General features: G+C 41.5%; 1 protein-coding gene and 1 non-coding gene across 6 annotated transcripts in view; one reads left to right on the top strand and one right to left on the bottom strand.

Moving 5' to 3' along the window:
• Positions 1-4,943: 4,943 nt before the first annotated feature.
• On the bottom strand, positions 4,944-5,015 carry trnaq-cug (transfer RNA glutamine (anticodon CUG)). Its single transcript has one exon. It is a non-coding gene; the product is annotated as a tRNA-Gln (tRNA).
• Positions 5,016-5,427: 412 nt separating this feature from the next.
• cfap52 (cilia and flagella associated protein 52) overlaps positions 5,428-20,057 on the top strand; it is a 74,745-nt gene continuing 60,115 nt past the window's right edge. For 4 of the 5 annotated variants that reach the window (XM_069929606.1, XM_069929608.1, XM_069929609.1 and 1 more), the window contains exons 1-5: positions 5,481-5,629; positions 9,485-9,684; positions 12,460-12,596; positions 15,311-15,439; positions 16,517-16,616. In XM_069929606.1, the coding sequence (XP_069785707.1) occupies positions 5,569-5,629; positions 9,485-9,684; positions 12,460-12,596; positions 15,311-15,439; positions 16,517-16,616 (627 nt within the window). In that variant the 5' untranslated portion in view covers positions 5,481-5,568. Of the gene's footprint in view, positions 5,630-9,484; positions 9,685-12,459; positions 12,597-15,310; positions 15,440-16,516; positions 16,617-20,057 lie in introns of all 5 variants that reach the window. The other variant, XM_069929607.1, reaches the window with a different exon arrangement.

The following is a 20,057-nucleotide window of genomic DNA, read 5'->3' as shown; positions in this document are numbered from 1 at the left end:
CTGCAGCTGTCGTGGACATTACCCCTCCATAAATCTTCGTCTGCGAAGCCAAGCCAAAGAAGAAAGATACATACATATATATGTGTATGCATGAGTGGGGATGACGAACTCCTAACATGGATATATTGAAACCCCGATTTAGCGTGTCCCTGCTTTTTTTGTGATTAAATTTTATGGATCCCAACAATTATGTTATAATGGGGCCACACTCTGTGTGTGTGTATGTGGGGGGGGGGGGGGTGGAGGGGTGGGGGTGTGTGTCTGAGTGTGAAATACTACCATCTGGTGTCAAAACTAGCAAATTACAAGAGCTAATATATTTTTCTATTTTTTACTATTGTCTTCTCATCAACTTAATAACTAAACGACGTTATTCATTGAGTTGCCTGTAATTCCCTGGCATCTTGGGGTGTAGAAGAAAATCAATCTTATTGTATTGAAAATGTTGCAAGTCTGTTTTTTTAAACTGAAAGCCTGTCTTTTTTCTTTTTCTGTAAACTAAGGAACCAGCCAGATTAGACTGGACTGAAAAACTGTACCCCTGGCAGAGCATACTTTGGAATGTGCTCTCTGTACAGAGAAAGATAAGAGTTGTTTGTTCTTCTGTATAAGAATGTGCTATCTGCCTGGAGAAGGCAGAGTCCCATCCTGGTGCAGATGAGGAAGGTCTCTCTGTGATATCACAAAATAAAGCTCTATTGAAGCAAACTCTGAAGTCTCTGCCTGAGTTTGCAAAAAGATTCCCCGTTTCCCCAACATGGAGGATGAGGGAATATTTGTTAAAGCTTTACAAAGTTGAGGGGTCGATATAAGGTGAATACAAATAGTTTTTCCAGAGAGGTTGAATGAGACCAGAACTGGAGGAAATGGCCTAAGGGTGGAACGATTAAAGTAACATCAGCTGGAGATTCTTCCCTCAGAGGTGGTGAGGGTGTGGAATGAGCTGCCAGCTGAAGTGGTGGGTGTAAGTTTCATTTTGATATTTAAGAGAATATTGGATGGCTGCTAGGATAGGAAGGGTGTGGATGGCTATGGTCCAGGTGCAGGTCGATGGGGGAGGTGATGCAGCCTCATGGAACGTCACGACCCAGGCCATGCCCTCAGGAAAGTGACACAGGAGCCCAAAGACACCAAACAATGGCACCAAAACAACTTCTTTTCTCCCCCCCCCCCACCCCCCGCCATCAGATTACTGAATGGACAATTAACCCAGACACTACCTCGCTTTCTCTTATTTTTGCACTAATTTAATTTTTAAATGTAATCTATAGCAATATTTGCGCCTGTGACGCTGCCACAAAACAACAAATTTTGTGATGTGTTCATGACAATAAATTCTGATTCTGAAAGAAAGAGTGTCTTGGGCAGCTTTTCAGCCAGGAGGAAGAGGAGGAGGGATCTCAATAGTGTGGTTACAAGACAGCACATGGTCTCCTGTGCATAATAAATATTGAGCTGCTGCTCAAACGTTGTGGAGAAGTAGGATGAGCCGTGTCAGACTCTGGCTTTACCTTACTCTTAATTTAGTCTATGTGTAGTCTGAGTCCAGCGTGTTCTTTGAATGAAGTGATAGGAGAAGGTATTCGGTTCAACAGTCAGTTTATTACACAGCACAAGAATAAAACTTAACAGAGCTCTGGGTCAATCGTTAGTTCATAGGTCACCTGCACAGTGAGCTACTCCCCAAGACTGACCCCTATTGTCCAGTTGGCTCAGTTTATATAGATCAACCTTATCATACAGAACAAAAGTTGGCTTCCTTTGCTAGATTTCATTATCTAACAGAACAAAAGTTGGCTTCCTTTGCTAGATCTTTTTGCATAAGGGTTATCACAAGTCTTCTCCTGTTTTGCAGATATCTGGGTTGTAGCACTCCCATCTTAATCCTCCAAGCCAGACTATCCTGTTGATTGGATCAGAAATTAATTCATCCCCAGATATCTCTAATCACCATTCTGTCCCTGTCTGGCCAATTTCTGCTGGTTTCTTTAACACCTCCTCATGCCTTAATCTTCCTCCTAGACTGGTTTTCCATTCCCTTTGTTTCTTGCAGGCCATTCTTTGTTCTGGTCTGGCCTGTGTCTCCTGTGCTACTCACCACCTCCTTCAGTTTGAGCATTCCTCCTAAATCATTTTATGCATTTCCTCTCCCTGTATTTTGGAAGCAGACAATTTTGCTCAGCCAACTTTGCTCCATGCTGTGATTGCCACTTAATCACATTCCTCTTTTCCCCTGACCCATGCAGTACATATAAACTTATTAATTAATCATTTCTTTCATAATGTTTTAACCCCTAGATTCCAACAGCCGTCGGAGGTGGCAGTAAAAGTTTATTATCATCTAATGTACGTATACAACCAGACAAAAAAGCGCTTCTCAAAGAATTTTTTGAGCCCTATTTAAGCAACGGTCTGGGTAGATGTCATCAATAGAGGAAAGGGAGACCCTAGTGATCTTGTCGGCCAATTTGATGATCATGTTTGACTTCTGGTCTGATGCTCTGCAGTTACCATAGCACAGAATGTTGAAGCCTCATTTGTGCTCCTATAAAATGTTATCAAGATGGGGACTGGTAGCCTCGTCCACCTCAACTCCTTAGGAAATTTAGGTGCTGCTGGGCCTTCCTGACTACTGAGGAGGTGCTGTGGGTCCAGGATAGGTCATTCTACATATGCACACCAAGGGTCTTTGTGCTCTCCACACTCCTCGACAGACCATTGATGTGTAATGGAGAGTGGTCGACTTTCATCCTCTTGAAGTCAACAATGATCTCCTTTGCCTTGTCCAGGGTGAGGCTCAGGCCCTTGATATTGAGTGGCAACAGTGGATTACTTCACCTCTTCCAAAATGAACGGCGATAGGAATAACATAATGGGAGTAGTTGCTGAATTGTGTGCAGGGAATTTTTATGGATCAATTTGCTCTGGCTCAAAGTGGAAGGTGGCATCGCTGGACCTGGTGCTGGGAAATGAGCCTGAGAAGAATCAGAATCAGAAAGAGAAAATGCAGTGAGAAAGCAGTGATTAAACTGTGATCATAGTATCTTAAGATTCAGAACAGCTGTGAAAATCATACACCCCATTTCAAGGTGAAAGAAGCCAATTGGGAAAAGTCCATTTTTGAAAGAGTGAGAACAGATCTGGTTCAGAGAACAGGATTCAAAGCTTGACAGACAAACATGTAAGTGAACTTTAAAATGATGTTTCAGCTACAACCCAGGTATATGAGGGAGAGGTGGAGAGATTGTGAGAAACAGAAGTACCTTCACAGAATTTGCTCGAGACAAAAATTGAGAACAAAGAACATTTATTATACAACAATGCAAAGTTGGGTGCTTCCCCTTACCCTGGGGATACACACACATACTGGGGCTCACCCAACTTTTATACAGTTCATTTCAGTGTAGAGGTACCCTCCCTCCCCTAACATTCTTCTGCCTCCTGGATAAGTTTGGCATTAGGCAATGCTGTCTGCCTACGTGCTGTTTCTGTGAACTTGGAGGACCAGGGGGTATCCTGTCTGTGTCCCATCATTGTCCTTATTCACCTGCCTTTGTCCTTATTCACACCTTTCCAACCCTCAGGGCTTACTAACTCTTATATGCAGAACTTGCTAATTCTGTCTCTTTGGCTTGGCTTCGCGGACGAAGATTTATGGAGGGGGTAAATGTCCACGTCAGCTGCAGGCTCGATTGTGGCTGACAAGTCCGATGCGGGACAGGCAGACACGGTTGCAGCGGTTGCAGGGGAAAATTGGTTGGTTGGGGTTGGGTGTTGGGTTTTTCCTCCTTTGCCTTTTGTCAGTGAAGTGGGCTCTGCGGTCTTCTTCAAAGGAGGTTGCTGCCCGCCGAACTGTGAGGCGCCAAGATGCACGGTTTGAGGCGATATCAGCCCACTGGCAGTGGTCAACGTGGCAGGCACCAAGAGATTTCTTTAGGCAGTCCTTGTACCTCTTTGGTGCACCTCTGTCACGGTGGCCAGTGGAGAGATCGCCATATAACACGATCTTGGGAAGGCGATGGTCCTTCATTCTGGAGACGTGACCACTGTCTAAGGCTTACTAATTACATATGCGGAATTTGCTGACTCTCTCTAAGGCTAGAAGACCCTTATCTTATTCAGACTAACTTTACTTCCTACATTCTATTATCTACCCTTATCCTATTCATACTGGCTTTATTCATTACACATATTTTCATATTAGTTTTACTCAGCTCTCACAAGGTTAATGTCAGAGCTCCTTGTATAGCTGAAAATGTTGCGTAATATCACAGTGAAAGTAAGTTTATGCTAATGTACATGAGAATGAGAAGTGAACCTTGATGTTCAAGCCCGAAATGTTGATTATGTTTGCTAAATAAAGTATGCTGTTTGACCTGTTGAGTTTCTCCAACATTATGTTTTCATGGAAGTAGAAAACAAAATAGAAGATCTTGGAAAAGATCTGGCAAGGAATCTAATCCACAAACCTGTGAACAGGAAAGGATTGTAAGAAAGATGAGGGCAATCGGACATCAAAAAGGCAATTGAGTTGATATGAGTGAGGAACTTCCCAAGTTATTACCATTTAATCTTTACATAGAAGGAAGGTGCTGCTTGGAGTTCTCAGCAGATAGACGGTTGATATTCTGCATGGCTGACAGTAGACCAAAAGAAAGAGCTATTATTAAGGCCAGTTACACGCCAAGTGAATAAGTTACCTGGTCTCTTTGGGATGCAGTCGAGGTTAAGGTGGGAAGTATGGAAGGCAATTGCAATGGCTTGATCCGACGCTTTAAATACTTAACTGCTGTATCCATTTGTACAGTACTGCATTTTAACCATGTTAACAATCAATTCTTAACTATGGATATAAACCGAGTCTCCCAAATAAACTCCTGTCGCTTCATTTGGAGATATTTTGATGAGAATAGATTTTCAAAATGAAGGGTGACAATATGACAAGGTTCCACCGAGATTTGAACTCGGATCGCTGGATTCAGAGTCCAGAGTGCTAACCATTACACCATGGAACCCCCCCATTAGCAAGAGCAATCATGTGCAGTCCTTCCACTTTATTTCTCTCTCATTTTGCTTTGATTTTGCAGACACTGTTGCAGTAATGCAGCAGATTAGGCAAAGATTTATTTCTAAAAACGGCTCCGCTGCTGCCCACGGATAAAGGAATATATTTTCCTCTCACTGGGTTTAATGCAGGAACTGAGATAATCATTCCCTGCTGCAACCTTCCCAATTTCCCATCCCGCCAGCCGGAAGAGTGACATGAGCTGTTGCCACTTGTTTCCCAGTGCGCATGTCACAAAAAAGAAACACGGCCCTGTCCCAGTGCGCATGTCACAGAAAAGAACCACGGCTCTCTCCCAATGCGCATGTCACAAAAAAGAACCACGGCCCTCCCAGTGCGCATGTCACGAGTGGGTCGCCTTCTCCCGGCGGTCCGCCGTCAGAGCCGGGGCTGCGCATGTGCGCGGTTGCCCAGCGACGGCCCGTACACAAGGAGTCAGCGTCCCCTCCCCTGTGGCCTTCCTGCCTGCTCCAGCCCGGGGTGCCCGAGGGCCATCGACAGCCATGGCTGAGGATATCGGGGCTCTGTCTCGGTTACAGCTGGAGTCGATCATTGGGTTCAACGGTAAGAGGGCGGTCCGCGGACCATTGCAGGCCCGCCGGCAACAGAGGGGAGCGGAGCCCCTGGCCGTCACCGCCGGGGCTCACCCACCCCCCCCGCTGCGGCGCACGGGCCCCCTTTCCTTGGATATTGCTCGCCTCCCTCTCCCCCGAGTGACTGGTGAGGTGCCTGCAGGCGACTTTTGGAAGGAAACGTTTCGAGAGGCCCAGTTGGGGTCGTCACACTACATTTAAATCGACAAGTTTACGGGCATCTCATCAAGTCCAACCCAAGGAAGTGTCTGCAGGCACCGTGGTGGAAGGAGCAAGACAACGTTGGGGATGTGCAGCAGGTCAAACAGTGCACTTTATAGAGCAATGAAGGAAAACTCACACTGCTGGAGAACTTCATGAAGTCAAAACACCACACTGGGGAATGCAAGTACAGTGGCCTGATGAATTTCCCCAGCCTTGTGTTTTTACTACATCCAGATGGAAAAATAAGCACACCTACAGGGCAAGAACCTCATCGATACAAATACATATTGTTTCATGAATATGAGAGTCTCGGAGCGATTCCTTTGGTCGTTCTCACTGCCCATGGGAAGAAGCTGTTCCTCAGCCTGGTGGTGCTGGCTCTGATCCTCCTGTATCTCTTTCCTGGCGGGAGCAGCTGAAAGATGTGTCCTGGGTGGAAGGGGTCCTCAAAATGATTTTGCGCGCCCTCTTCAGACAAGGATCCCGGTAGATCGCGTCGACGGTGGCGGTGGGAGGGAGACTCCAGTGATCCTCTCTGTCGTTCTTAAGGTCCTGTGGATTGACCTCCGATCAATTTCTCTGCAGCAACCGTACCACACTGGGATGCAGCCGGCCAGGACGCTCTCGATAGAGCTTCTACAGAAGCTCCAGTAGCCTTGCCCACTTCCGTCTTCTCAGGAATTGCAAGGGTGTATCTAGGTTATGGCACGTGCCTAGAGTGCCACTTGAAAGGGGGCACCATTTGAATAGAGCCCTCCCTCCCACACGCTACTGCCACCACCCTGGACATAAAAGGAACACATCCCTGTTTCTTCCATTCCCGGTACTTGTCCTCCTTCCTCGTCCTAGCGTTCACTCTCAATTACACAGCGCTAAATACAACATGGTGGTCACCAAGGCCAGTTCTCACGAGACCTTCTTGTCGCCGTTTATTTTGACGCATTGGCCACCCCTGCCATGGGCGCTATTTTGCATAGGTACACCACTGAAGAAGTGCATCCGCTGTTGCAGTTTCCTGATAATTGAGGAGATGCTGAGATAATAAAAAATCAAAATAAAATAAATGCAGGTGCTGAAAATCTAAAATATAAAGAAAGAAAATGCTGGAAATATTCAGCAAATCAGGTGGCATCTGTGAGAATCGAAACAGGATTAATATTTCAGGTGGAAGATCCATCATCAAGACCGGGAAGGAGACAAAGAATCATGAAACCATAGAATGGCTACAGCACAAACAGAGGCCATTCAGCCCATTATGTCCATGTTGTCTTCCAGAGGAATTCATTAGTTCTAGCCTCTGTCACCTCTTTAGACTTACAAATATTTGTCAATCAAATTGCCTTTTGAGACCTTCAATAGAACTTGTTTCTCTCACATCTGCAGGTTTTGTATTCCAAATTCCAACCAAAAATTGCAAGACATTTTTCTTCCTCATTTTGCTATCAATTATTTTTTTTTGCTTACCATGTTCCAAAGGATTATAGATTTGAATCACATGGGGACAATGTTGGTATCTATTCTGAAGGATAGGATACAGAAAACAGAGGAAACAATTATAGGATTGAGCAGGATTAGGATGAATTTATTCAAGATTCAAGATCGTCATGCAATAAAACAGAAAATTGTGATTTAATCTATCATTTGTTACAGGCAACTATATTCTCACCCAATTCATTAAATCTTTGTTAAGCATATTCATTAAACTTATTCTTTCACAGATCAGTGGAGGATACTCAAAGGGTCAAATTATCCACTCCTGCTTCTCTTATGTTTTATTCATCTATCACAGTGTGCTTGCAGCCCTAAATTGCAGCTGGTTGTGATTTTTCCCCCCTAAATACCCATTTCCCCGCTACTTTCCCTCCATTTTTGATGCTTTTTAAAAAATGTACTTCTTTGCCCTAATATCTTCCACCATGCCTTGATGTAAAAATTTTGTTTCTTTTAAAAGCAAGATATTATTAGTATTCTATGTTTTACAAATTCCTGACACATTATGTGGACCAGCTGATTAGAGGAGAGGCCGGACTGAATCTGGTTCTGGGGAGGTGGGGGGGCATTTTGGTGAGAGTGACCACAACTTCCTTAGCTTCAACATAGCTTTGGAAATTGATAAAAACAGTCAAACTGGGAAAGGGCTAATTATGAAGGGATGAGGCAGGAATTAGTGACAATAAATTGGAAACTGATGTTTAAGGGTGAAAGCACAGAAATAATGTAGAGGAAGTTTAGGGACCACTTGAGCAGGGTGATGCCTAAACTTCCTCCACTTTACTTCATTCCCCAGATAGGTTTGTCCCACTGGGTCAAGGAAAAGATGGAAGGAAAAGAAAACCCTGGCTGATGAAACAGGTTAGGCAATGTCAAAAGGAAGAAGGAACCATACTTTAGATATAGGAAGCAGAAAACAGGAAGGGCTTATGAGAAGCTTAAAAAAGGACAGGAGAGTTTGAAGGGGTCATGGGAAGACCTTGGCATGAAGAATTAAGGAGAACCTCAAGGCATTCTATGTATATGTGAAGAACAGAAGGATGACAAGAATGAAGATGGGGCCACTAAAGGATAAAGGAGGCAACGTGTGCCTGGAGGTTGGGGAGGTCCTAAATGAATACTTCTGTATTCACAAGAGAAAAAGACCTTAATCACTGGGGCAGTAGCTATGATCTTTGAATCCTCTTTGGCTGCAGGGGAGGTACCTGAGAATTGGAGAATGGCAAATGTAGTCCCCTTGTTTAAAAATGGTAATAGGGAGAATCCTTGGAATTACTAATCACTGAGTCAGTGGTGTGTAAATTAATGGAGAGGATTCTTAAGGATGGGATCTATGGGCATTTGGAGAAATACAATCTACTCAAGGATAGTCAGCATAGCTTTGTGAAGGGAAGGTCATGCCTCACAAGCCTAATTGAGTTTTTTGAGGAGGTCACAAGAAATTGATGAGGGTGGGGCAGTAGATGTGGTCTACATGGATTTTAGCAAGGTATTTGACAAGGTCCCCCACGAGAGACTCATCCAGAAAGTCATGAGACATGGGATCAGTCGAAAATTAGCTGTATGGATAAAAAGTTGGCTTGCAGGTGGAAAGCAGAGTAGTAGTAGTGGATTAATAACTCAAATGCCTTATAACTATGTTATTGTCTGTTGAATTGTGTTTATTAACAGTGCTACTTTATTATTTATTAAACTTAACATATTGTATTTTTATTGTCTTAATAATGGGGACTTCTGCATAAGAACCAGCGCCCATTTATTAACTCCAAATGTTGACATTTCATACATGCATTCATTCCTGTGCATGGTGGAACTCGTTTCACCTCTCTCTTTACATTACAACCATAGTTCTTTCTTATCAGTCTCATGTTCTTTTGATGCCATTCATTACGACACTGTGGAGGTACAGTTGCCATATTGAGAGATCTTTGTATATTTTCAGATTTAAGGACAACACTGACCTATGGTCATCTGTAAAACAGAACCCTGCTTGTTTTCTGGAAACTGCCTGCATGTGTTATTTTCAGGTTTTTCAGCCACTTCTGGAAGTATATCTCACAAAAATTAAATTCAGGGATTCTTAAATTTGAAGCAGATTTAACACTGTGTCGCTGTGTTTCTCTGTTTGCAGGCAAAGTGCCTTCTGGTTTATCTGTACATCCTGATGGTGAAAATATAATTTACCCCCTGGGATGTACAACAATAATACAAAATTTGAACAGTGGCCAACAGGCCTTCCTGGAAAGTCACACAAACAATATCTCCTTTCTTACGGTTAGTAAGAGTGGAAAATATATTGCCACAGGTCAGGTTACCTACATGGGTTTCAAGGTAAGAAAAATGTATTCTTAAAGCAATAGATGATGCTGGAGATCTGAAATGAGAAAAGATGTATTGTTTTATAGACTTTTCCATGAGAAAATTGAATTCTGTACAGTAATCCAAGGGGAATGCAGAACATTAGAAGCAAAATTATTTTTCTTTTCACAAGACACTATGGTTTATGACTGAGAAGGAAGAAAACATGAAGTAATATACAGTTGGACACATCTTCACAAGTCAAAGGAACAAAACCAAGCCACTAGGCCCATCGAGTCTGTTCCGTAAATCTACACTAAGCGACTCTACACTAGTTTCAGTTTCCAGCCTTTTCCCCATATCCCTTGATGTCCTCGCTGATGAGATACTTATCTATTTCTTGTTTGATCTGGGTTCCACTGCTGTATGCGGCAGCGAGTTCCACAGATCCACGACCCTCTGGCTAAAGAAGTTCTTCCTAATCTCTGCTTAATATGGATAACCTCTAATTTTCAGACTTACCTTCCCTCCTCTGTTTCTCTCCTGACTTTTACACTCGGCATTGAAGGTATACTCTCTCCTTCCTGACAATTAATTCTGCAATCATCAACAATATTAATAAATGTGACAATAAGAGATATTTGGGGAACACAGACAAACAGTTCTTATTGTTTATTAACTCCTACTTTTGGTTTTGCCACAGGAAGCCTGTTCGGGCTGAAAAATAATGTTTGTATTCTACATGAAATGTACATTTGTTATCTATATTTGTTAATTTTGCTATGTTTATATTTTGTGTTTCTGACCCTCCAATGAATGACTTTGGTAGGAACTATAAGCTCATGCTTTGGGAAAATGCATGGATACACTGGACAAAAGCACATAAAATAAAGTTATTTATGGAACCCATACATGATTGTTAACGTGTTAACTGTTTACAACTCAGATGTAGTATTTGTGCTTAGAAACACAGAAATTCCCTTGTTTGCTGTGCATAGTTCATTCACAAATACAGTAAAATACCATCTTGCATTCTCAGGACTTGAGTCGTGCCAGACTAACAGATGTTATGGACTACTGAATGCTATTATTAATACTCCAACACATTTTTAATTCACTTTTTCTTTATTTAATATGGCTGATTTATTGAAGAGGTGACCATGAATATTGATGAGGGCAGTGTGCCAAACAGTGTCTGCATAGACTTTGGAAAGGCTTTTAACAAGGACAAGGAAACCATTCATAGAGACTTTCTTATCCTTATTTGTCCTCCCAAAGTGTTTCACTTTGCACTTATTCAGATTAAATTCCATCTTCTATTGCTCTACTCACTAACTGATTGATACCATCCTGTGGCCGAAGACTGCCCCAGGGTCTGCACCAGAACAATGTTAGAGTTGGAGGGGAGATTTGGGGTGTTAAAGGAGTTGCAGCGAAACACACATAAACTGTGGGGGGGTGGTGGGGGTTGCTATTGGATGTCGGATGCCAGGACCTACCTGTCATCGGTGGGGGGGGGGGGCTATTGGAGACGACGCAGGAGGGGGTGGAGGCAAATCTGATGGCAAGTGATGGCCACGACTGTATGGGGGGGGGTACAGCACCTCGTTTGGGGGGCAATGCCCGTGGATACCCCCCCCTTGGTGCCCACCCTCTTCAATATTAATAACATCACCAATTTTCATGTTATCGTAAAACTTCACTAATATACCGTATATAACAGTTGGGGTCTCTGATGCATCTATGTGGTGCACCACAGGTCACAGGCTTCCAATAACAAAACAGCGTTCCATCATTACACTCTGCTTCTATTATCCAGAGCAAATACTTAGCAAATCAGGCTGCGAGACCAAATAGCTGGGATTCTTTTTATATTTCTTTCATTTGCCATTTTTAGTGCAATCCATGTCATTCCCCCATTTTTGTTACATTGCTATGACATCAATATCTCTTTATACTTCTTAAGTATATAGTCCAGAAAGTTTTAAACAGGGTCCAGCTCCTCAATGTGTAGCAATGGCAACTGCACCAAACTTCATTGTGTCCAGTAATCCAGAATCATGGAGTACCTTCCATGAGTACACTGAGTTTCAGTCAGATCATGGCGTGCCTCAGAAGTTGTTAAAATGCTAGAAATCCATTTTAACTATTATCACGATTAATCTTTTCATTTTATTTTTGCCATGTTTTTTAAATGTAAAATGGCTCTAGATAGTGACAACTTTTTAATGCGTTGCCTGGATAGCAATGAAATAAAAGATTTTCACTGTATCTTGGTGCACATGACAGGCAACTAAACAAAATCAAACGTTCAGTGAGTTAATAGTCTTTCAGCAGTAGTCATTATTTGCCGTAATGCGCGCAAAACCCAAAGAGCACAGTGTCCTGTGTTAAACTGCGATTTGGGATGCACCTTGACAAAAACTGCAGCATCTCTCTCTCTCTCTCTCTCTCTCTCTCTCTCTCTCTCTCTCAAGCAATTTAGCAAATGTACAATTCAGAAGCGGGTAGATGATGGTCTCATTTCCAAACCTTTGAGGCATCATGTAGTGGTGCTGTAAGTCTCATTGTACCTGAAGGGTTCATCATTGTTCATCACCAAGATCTTGGTGCTCGTTTGAAAGCTCTGGCAATGAGGTTTCCTGCCAAATGATGTGACAATATGTTCGGAGAACTATTCAATATTTTGATACAATTTAAAGTGAATTTATAAGGAAAAATGTGGAATATGAATCATGTAAAGATTTAACATTGCATTGACTTATATGAAGACGTAGACTGAAAGCTCGGTCTTGTTTGTCTTTGCAGGCTGATATACTTATCTATGATTATTTTGCAAAAGTAATTCATGCAACTATGACTCTTCACCAAGCCAAAGTTGAAGCATTGGCATTTTCCCCAAATGAGCTCTATTTGGTGTCCATTGGAGGTCAGGATGATGGCAGGTAATGGCGTTTGAAGAATAGTGCACTATGAACCATAGCACCATAGAACGCTACACCACAGAAAGCAGGCCATGCCGTGCCAAAATATTTTTCTGCTCGTCCCATTGACGCACACCCAGTCCATAATCCTCCAGACCTCTCCCAACCTTGTATCTATCCAATCTATTCTTAAAACTCAAGATCGATCCCACATTCACTACATCAGATGGCAGCTCATTCCACACCCCACCATTCTCTGAATGAACTTTCCCTAATGTTCCCCCTAAACCTTTCCCCTTTCATCTTAAAACTATGGCCTCTCATATTTATCTCTCCCAATCTAAGTGGAAAAAGCTAAGTAGCACACACGCTATCTATACCTCTCATAATCTTGTAAACCTCTATGCTAAGAATAAGAACGAGCACTGTGTTAGAAATTGCAAATATATATCCTTGAATATAGACTGTTCCAGTAGTCGAGTTCTATTACCTTTAATAGTAGAAAAGCTGCAGATGTAACAGAACAAATTTGTTTGGCATAATGTTTATGAATTTAAAAGCGAAGAGGTAACAACTTTGATTCTAGATTAACATAATAAAATATTTGGAATTAAAATTGGAATTTACCAAAATAATGTAGCTTTAAAATTAGTAATTTAGTAAAATTAATGGTATGGTATATTTAATTATCTGTTGGACAATGACAAGTGGAAATAATAAGACTGATTCAAAATCCCCAGAGTTCATCTTAGTTCTATCGATTTAATTAAAAATAGATTATCTTGTCTTCATTATGTTGGTATTTCTGAGAGGCTCCTCTGGAAAAGTTCACTGCCCTGCTTCACAGATCATAATGGAGACTGCACTTCAGAGGAATTTTGTGAGCTTTAAGTCACGAAAAGTACTTTCAAAGTGCAAATCTTTTTCTTTTCAGTCATACAATGTGATTCCTTATTAATTAATCTCACAATTTTCAAACAGGTAATTCCAGTGCAAATTTACATTTATGAGAAGTGACAGAGTTGATCAGTCGGACGAATGCTATCAACAACAAAAAAAATTGCTTCTGTAAGATGCTGACTGCAGTCTCCTGGTTTTAGTTGATGAAGTTCCAGTCTTTTCATGGAATCATACATTTATACATGGAACCGAAATAGGTAGTTCAGCAAATCATATCCATGTAGAACAACCTAATCAGTGCCACTCTCCTGTAGACCCTCAAATTATTTTCCCAGCAAACCTATTTTTAATGCCCCAATCGACCTGCTTCTATCATTCTTCTGTTCCGTGAGTTCTCGTGTCATTACTACTTTGTTTTTCCTCCTATTTACTCCTCGTCAACCACCATCCTGCCACAACCCACTTACCCAGTTCTACTTCTTCCACCCCACTCTCCCAATCAGATATCTTTGGCTCTTCAATGTAAATGTGTGCTATCTGATCCTTAACATCGAATTTTCTACTTGCCTGTACTTTTGCTTATCCTGTTTAAAAACCATCAAATTTACTCTTTTTTTTTTGCTTTCGTAAAGCACCTAACGCTTTCATTGTTTGACATTCTGGAATGGTTCTTTATGCTCATTTTATTATTGGTGTTAATTAATTCTACTCACAAGAAAGAAAACTGGAATTACTCAATGGCTCAGCAGCTAGTGTGGAGGGAGGAATAGATCTAATTCTTCCAGACCGTGACCTTTCTTCGTTGAATTAAATTGTTTATTGTCCCTTGTACAAATATGCAGTGAAAGCTTGGTTTTGCATGCCAAGCAGGTAGCTCACAGAGCTTTTGCATCCTCAAGAAAGCTTTTACAGAAATCAAACAAGATTAATCAGAATAATGGTGATATTTAACTTTAACAATAGCATTAACAGTACAGCCAAATTAAATATGAAAATTTAGATCAAAAATAATAAAGGGTTCCCCGTACATGGAACATAACAGAGAGGGCCTACCGCGGACCTCCACCCCCTAAAATGATAGAATGAGCAGAAGACGAAATGACCTGACTCAGTGTGTAACAGTAGATGACACAATTTTCTTGTTTATTTTCATTGTGTGATGACATTGTATTGTATGTGTTGAACATTTAATGGATTTGGAGTGGGGTGGGAAGGAGGGAGGGAAGGGAGGGGGGAAAAAGGGGAGAAAATGCCACTGTGTATATTAAAGAGGGAAATGTTTGTGTGTATTTTGATTAATATGGTTCACAGTGTGAAAAAAAAAATAAAAAACAAAATAAATCATGGGTTCCCAAGGAGAATCAATATGACTGCTACTCTTTTTTTAAAAATTTTTTTATTTTTCACACCATAAATCACGTTAGCCATGATATACACTTTTTCTTTTTCACACATATACAGTGACTTTTTCTCCCTCCTCCCAAGCCACCCCCCCACCCCCCCCTCTCATCCATTTTAGGTATACAATCTAGGTTGCATTAAGCCAGTCAGACAATGTTGTCAATATGACTGCTACTCCAGTCATAATCCCATAGCTGTCCTGGCTCCAGTCTGGTTCTCTCTTCCCCTGCCAAAGCTGCGCCTCTCGCATTGCTTAACGGCTGCCACCTCCCTCACAGCACCTTGTGAAATGGTAAAGAATTGCAATGTCACCTAGTTTTTGCTTCTTTTATTTTAAACTGTTCAAAAAGTTGCAGAATTATGGTCCTTATCTCTGTTGGACTTAATGACGACCAAACTATGAAGCATATTGTTTTGCTTTTTCATTGTTACAGTGTTGTTATTTGGAATGTTGCAACAAAAACATCCATTTGTGGCCATCCTGCTACTGTTCCCACTGCTGGAAACGCCCTTGCTGTAAAATTTGCTAACCACATGGATGACGTATTCATTACAGCAGGAACGTAAGTTGAAAAAGATTTGCTTAGAATGCTTTATGCTCAAGCGATTCCGAAAAATACTAAATTTTCTACATCAGTCTTCCTTTTGGTAATTTGCTTTGAATTTTATTGAGAATTTCTTTACTATACACCGTAACAAAGGGTAAAAGCAAGCAGAGATTGGAGTTGGCAATCTTGGAACTTACTAAGCACACCATTTTCAGTTTAAAATATGTTTATATAATTGGTATAGAAACTAAGATTTGTCCTAATGTACATTGAGCATAGGCTGTTTAAAACATTCTAGCAGGGTGTTTAATGTAACACTATGATTCCATAAAAATGCAGCAAATGATCAATAAAAACACTGCCAATCATAGTAAAAATTTTAGAAATTACTGATATCCAGTAATAAGTGAATTTATTGGTTGCTTGAGACTGCGTGTGGCATGAATGGAGAACTAATGACGAGGTGCGCCAATTTTAAACTTCCATGTTTTTTCCACCTTTTTTTTTAACTTGCAGCTAACAGGGATTTTTACTATGTTTAGACTTCACCTCTACTGGTATTACTGGATCCCTTTTAAATGTATACCTGTTTTGAAGTGAGAAAAAGTGCAGAAAACTCAAATCCTAGTTTATCAGCTGAATGGGGTTTCAGTAAATCTGCCTTGGTGACAGGCCATTTCAGCCCACGAGAACGTGCCACCCAATTTACACCCCATTAACCCACGCCCCGGTATGTTTTGAATGGTGGGAGGAAATCGGAGTCTTCCAGAGAAAACCCACACAGACACAGGGAGAACATACAAACAAACTCCTTACAGACAGCGTGGGATTTGAAACCTGGACTGGTCCCAATCACTGGTGCTGTAAAGGGGTTGCACTAACTGCTATACCAACCGTGCCACCTAAATAAGAGAGGAAATTTATATATAATCGTAATTTAATGCAAATCACTATCAATGAGTATTTCCTCAGATTAATTCTTCAATTTGAATTACACTGAAATGTGGCAGGAAATTATTAGATTCTTTATAGGTGTACAACTGAAAATTCATAAAAATAATGCAGCTGTTTGAGCTTGCTTTCTTTTTACAGTGGTACACTTCGTCTCTGGCTCCTGGATTTACCCAATAGAAAGATTCGTCCGACTGAATGTCAGACAGGAGTGTTGAAAAGAATGATCAACTGTATTGAGGTGAGCTGTAGTTTTTAAAATCCGATTCCTTCCATAGCTGGCTATTAAACAGATATAAAACGAATTGTACTCTGACTGTGAAGATTATGTGTTGTTTGGAACAGGAAACATGACTAATCCAATAAACCTTTTGAAAGATGAAGGCGGTACGGTTAGTGTGGTGGTTAGCGCAATGCTGTTACAGTGCCAGCAATCCCGCAGTGTCTGTAAGGAATGTGTACATTCTCCTCGTTTCTGCATGGGTTTCCTCCAGGTGCTCCAGCTTCCTCCCACCCTTCAAAAAAATGTACCGGGAGTACATTTGGGTATAATTTTGTGGCATGGGTTTGTGGGCCGAAAGGGCCTGTAACTATGCTGTATACCTAAATTTTTAAAAAAATTAAAGTGAACCACATCTCATCAATGGGAATATTTACATGGCAGATCACTTACCCATGACAATAAAATGATGGAATTTTGCATAGGGTTTTAAAATGTTTAGTTCAAACTGAAACTGGGGTCTTAAATCTGGACAAAGGTTTGAGGAGCAAATTGGGTGTAGTTGATTGGGAAACTGCATTAAGAGCTATGATGGCATTCAAGCAAAAGATAGTAGTTAAGTAAGGATGAAACACAAAAGTCTGCAGAGGCCGTGATTGTCGTAAAAACACAAAACAAATCTGGAGGAACTCAGCAGCTCACACTGTGTACATAGCAGGTAAAGATAAATAACCAATGTTTTGGGCTCAAGCCCGACATGTTGGTTATATATCTTTATTTCCTTTGGATGCTGCGTGACCTGCTGTTCTTCCAGAATTTTTGTGCGTTTGCTGGTAATTAAATAAATTGAGATACAACTCAACGAGTTAGTCCCTTTTGCCTGCATTTGGTCCATATCCCTCTAAACTGTTCCTATACATAAACCTGTCAAATAACTTTTAAATATTGTAATTATACACATCTCTACTAATTCCTTTGGCAATTCATTCCTTTTTCCACCACCCTCTGGGTGCTAAAACCTGCCTCTCAGGTCCTCTTTAAATCCTTCTGTGGTTACCTTAAACGAGTGGTTTTCAAACATTTTCTTTCACTCACATACCAACTTAAGTAATCCCTATGCCATAGGTGCTCTGTAATTAGTAAGGGATTACTTAAGGGGGCACTGTATGTGAGTGGGGAAAGAAGGTTGAGAACCACTGCTCTCGACCCAATTGTCACTGAAATATTTTGCTTGAGAAAAACATTGTCATTGGCCCATTTCCTTTGGAGCTATGAAACGGTGCACATAACGAGTCCATTAGGTATGATTAAAACAGTGGTTTTCAAACTTTTTCTTTCCACTCACATGACTTCCTTATTCTTAAACTCAAACCCCAAACCAATCAAAATTCAAGATTCAATTTATTATCATAGTAATAAAACATCCGGTACCGCACGGATGGCAGTCTCTTCAATCTGAGGCGCCTGCAAGCTCACACCAAGACACAAGAGAAACTTGTCCGTGAACTACTCTTTGCAGATGATGCCGCTTTAGTTGCCCATTCAGAGCCAGCTCTTCAGCGCTTGACGTCCTGCTTTGCAGAAACTGCCAAAATGTTTGGCCTGGAAGTCAGCCTGAAGAAAACTGAGGTCCTCCATCAGCCAGCTCCCCACCATGACTACCAGCCCCCCCACATCTCCATCGGGCACACAAAACTCAAAACGGTCAACCAGTTTACCTATCTCGGCTGCACCATTTCATCAGATGCAAGGATCGACAATGAGATAGACAACAGACTCGCCAAGGCAAATAGCGCCTTTGGAAGACTACACAAAAGAGTCTGGAAAAACAACCAACTGAAAAACCTCACAAAGATAAGCGTATACAGAGCCGTTGTCATACCCACACTCCTGTTCGGCTCCGAATCATGGGTCCTCTACCGGCACCACCTACGGCTCCTAGAACGCTTCCACCAGCGTTGTCTCCGCTCCATCCTCAACATCCATTGGAGCGCTTACACCCCTAACGTCGAAGTACTCGAGATGGCAGAGGTCGACAGCATCGAGTCCACGCTGCTGAAGATCCAGCTGCGCTGGATGGGTCACGTCTCCAGAATGGAGGACCATCGCCTTCCCAAGATCGTGTTATATGGCGAGCTCTCCACTGGCCACCGTGACAGAGGTGCACCAAAGAAAAGGTACAAGGACTGCCTAAAGAAATCTCTTGGTGCCTGCCACATTGACCACCGCCAGTGGGCTGATAACGCCTCAAACCGTGCATCTTGGCGCCTCACAGTTTGGCGGGCAGCAACCTCCTTTGAAGAAGACCGCAGAGCCCACCTCACTGACAAAAGGCAAAGGAGGAAAAACCCAACACCCAATCCCAACCAACCAATTTTCCCTTGCAACCGCTGCAATCGTGTCTGCCTGTCCCGCATCGGACTTGTCAGCCACAAACGAGCCTGCAGCTGACGTGGACTTTTTACCCCCTCCATAAATCTTCGTCCGCGAAGCCAAGCCAAAGAAGAAAGAATAAAACAGTGTCATATAACATGAAATTTCTTTTTGCCTGCTGCAAGGCAAACAGATTCGCCACCAACAGGAATTGCACCCCATTAACCAATGGTAAAGCCATTGATTTCTATTTAAAAACAGTGACTTATGGATTTTTGAACATTAATGGAATCAAGGGATATGAGGATAATGCAGGAAAAAGGAGCTGAAGAAGATTATACAAAATCTTCATGAATGGTGGAGCCCTGGAGGAACCATGTGACTAACTCCTGTCACCATTTTTATGTTCTTATATGAGCAGAAGGTCAGCAGGTTCAAGCAAAATAGACGAGTCTGTCAACAGCAAATTAAATGTTGATGTAGCCATTATCAAGTTAAAATGTCAATCTGTTGCAGTTTGGAATTACTCTCTCATTTTGCGGTAAATTGTGAACATAATGCTCAGAATATCGTATTCTATTATTATAAACCAATAAGTTATACTGAAGTGTTAGCCAATATCTAAAAATATGTCCTGTTATTACACCAAGGGGTGGAATTGTAATTTTATTATGCGATTTGGGACTCTATGGTTAATGTATTTGTACATTATTCTTCTTATTTTATTTATTTAATTTAGACATTATGGCCACTTTAGTGTGATTCAGATAAAACAAAGGGAGTTCAACCTAGACACAAGACATATTCTTCACTGAACAGAGGCTCAGGCAAAGGTGTTGAGTGAAATGAAAGCAAGATTAATCAGTTTTAATTGGTTTGTTTTGGAAATTCCTTCTGTTCACTCTCACTTAAGATATTAACTCAGCTATTTATTGTTCAATATTTTATCCCAGATCAGTCATTATCTAATTGGTGCAGGCTCAAGGGGTTGAGTAGCTTATTTCATTCTTTAAAGTGAGAGGTCATATTTATTTGAGAATGTTTTGCTTCAGTCACTTTTAGAACAGAACATTACAGTGCAGGCCCTTC

The sequence above is a fragment of the Narcine bancroftii genome, chromosome 3 (genome assembly GCF_036971445.1).
Source record: "Narcine bancroftii isolate sNarBan1 chromosome 3, sNarBan1.hap1, whole genome shotgun sequence".
Lineage (NCBI taxonomy): Eukaryota > Metazoa > Chordata > Chondrichthyes > Torpediniformes > Narcinidae > Narcine > Narcine bancroftii.
Note: the sequence above shows the minus strand (reverse complement) of the source record. Positions and strands in the feature narration are given on the sequence as shown.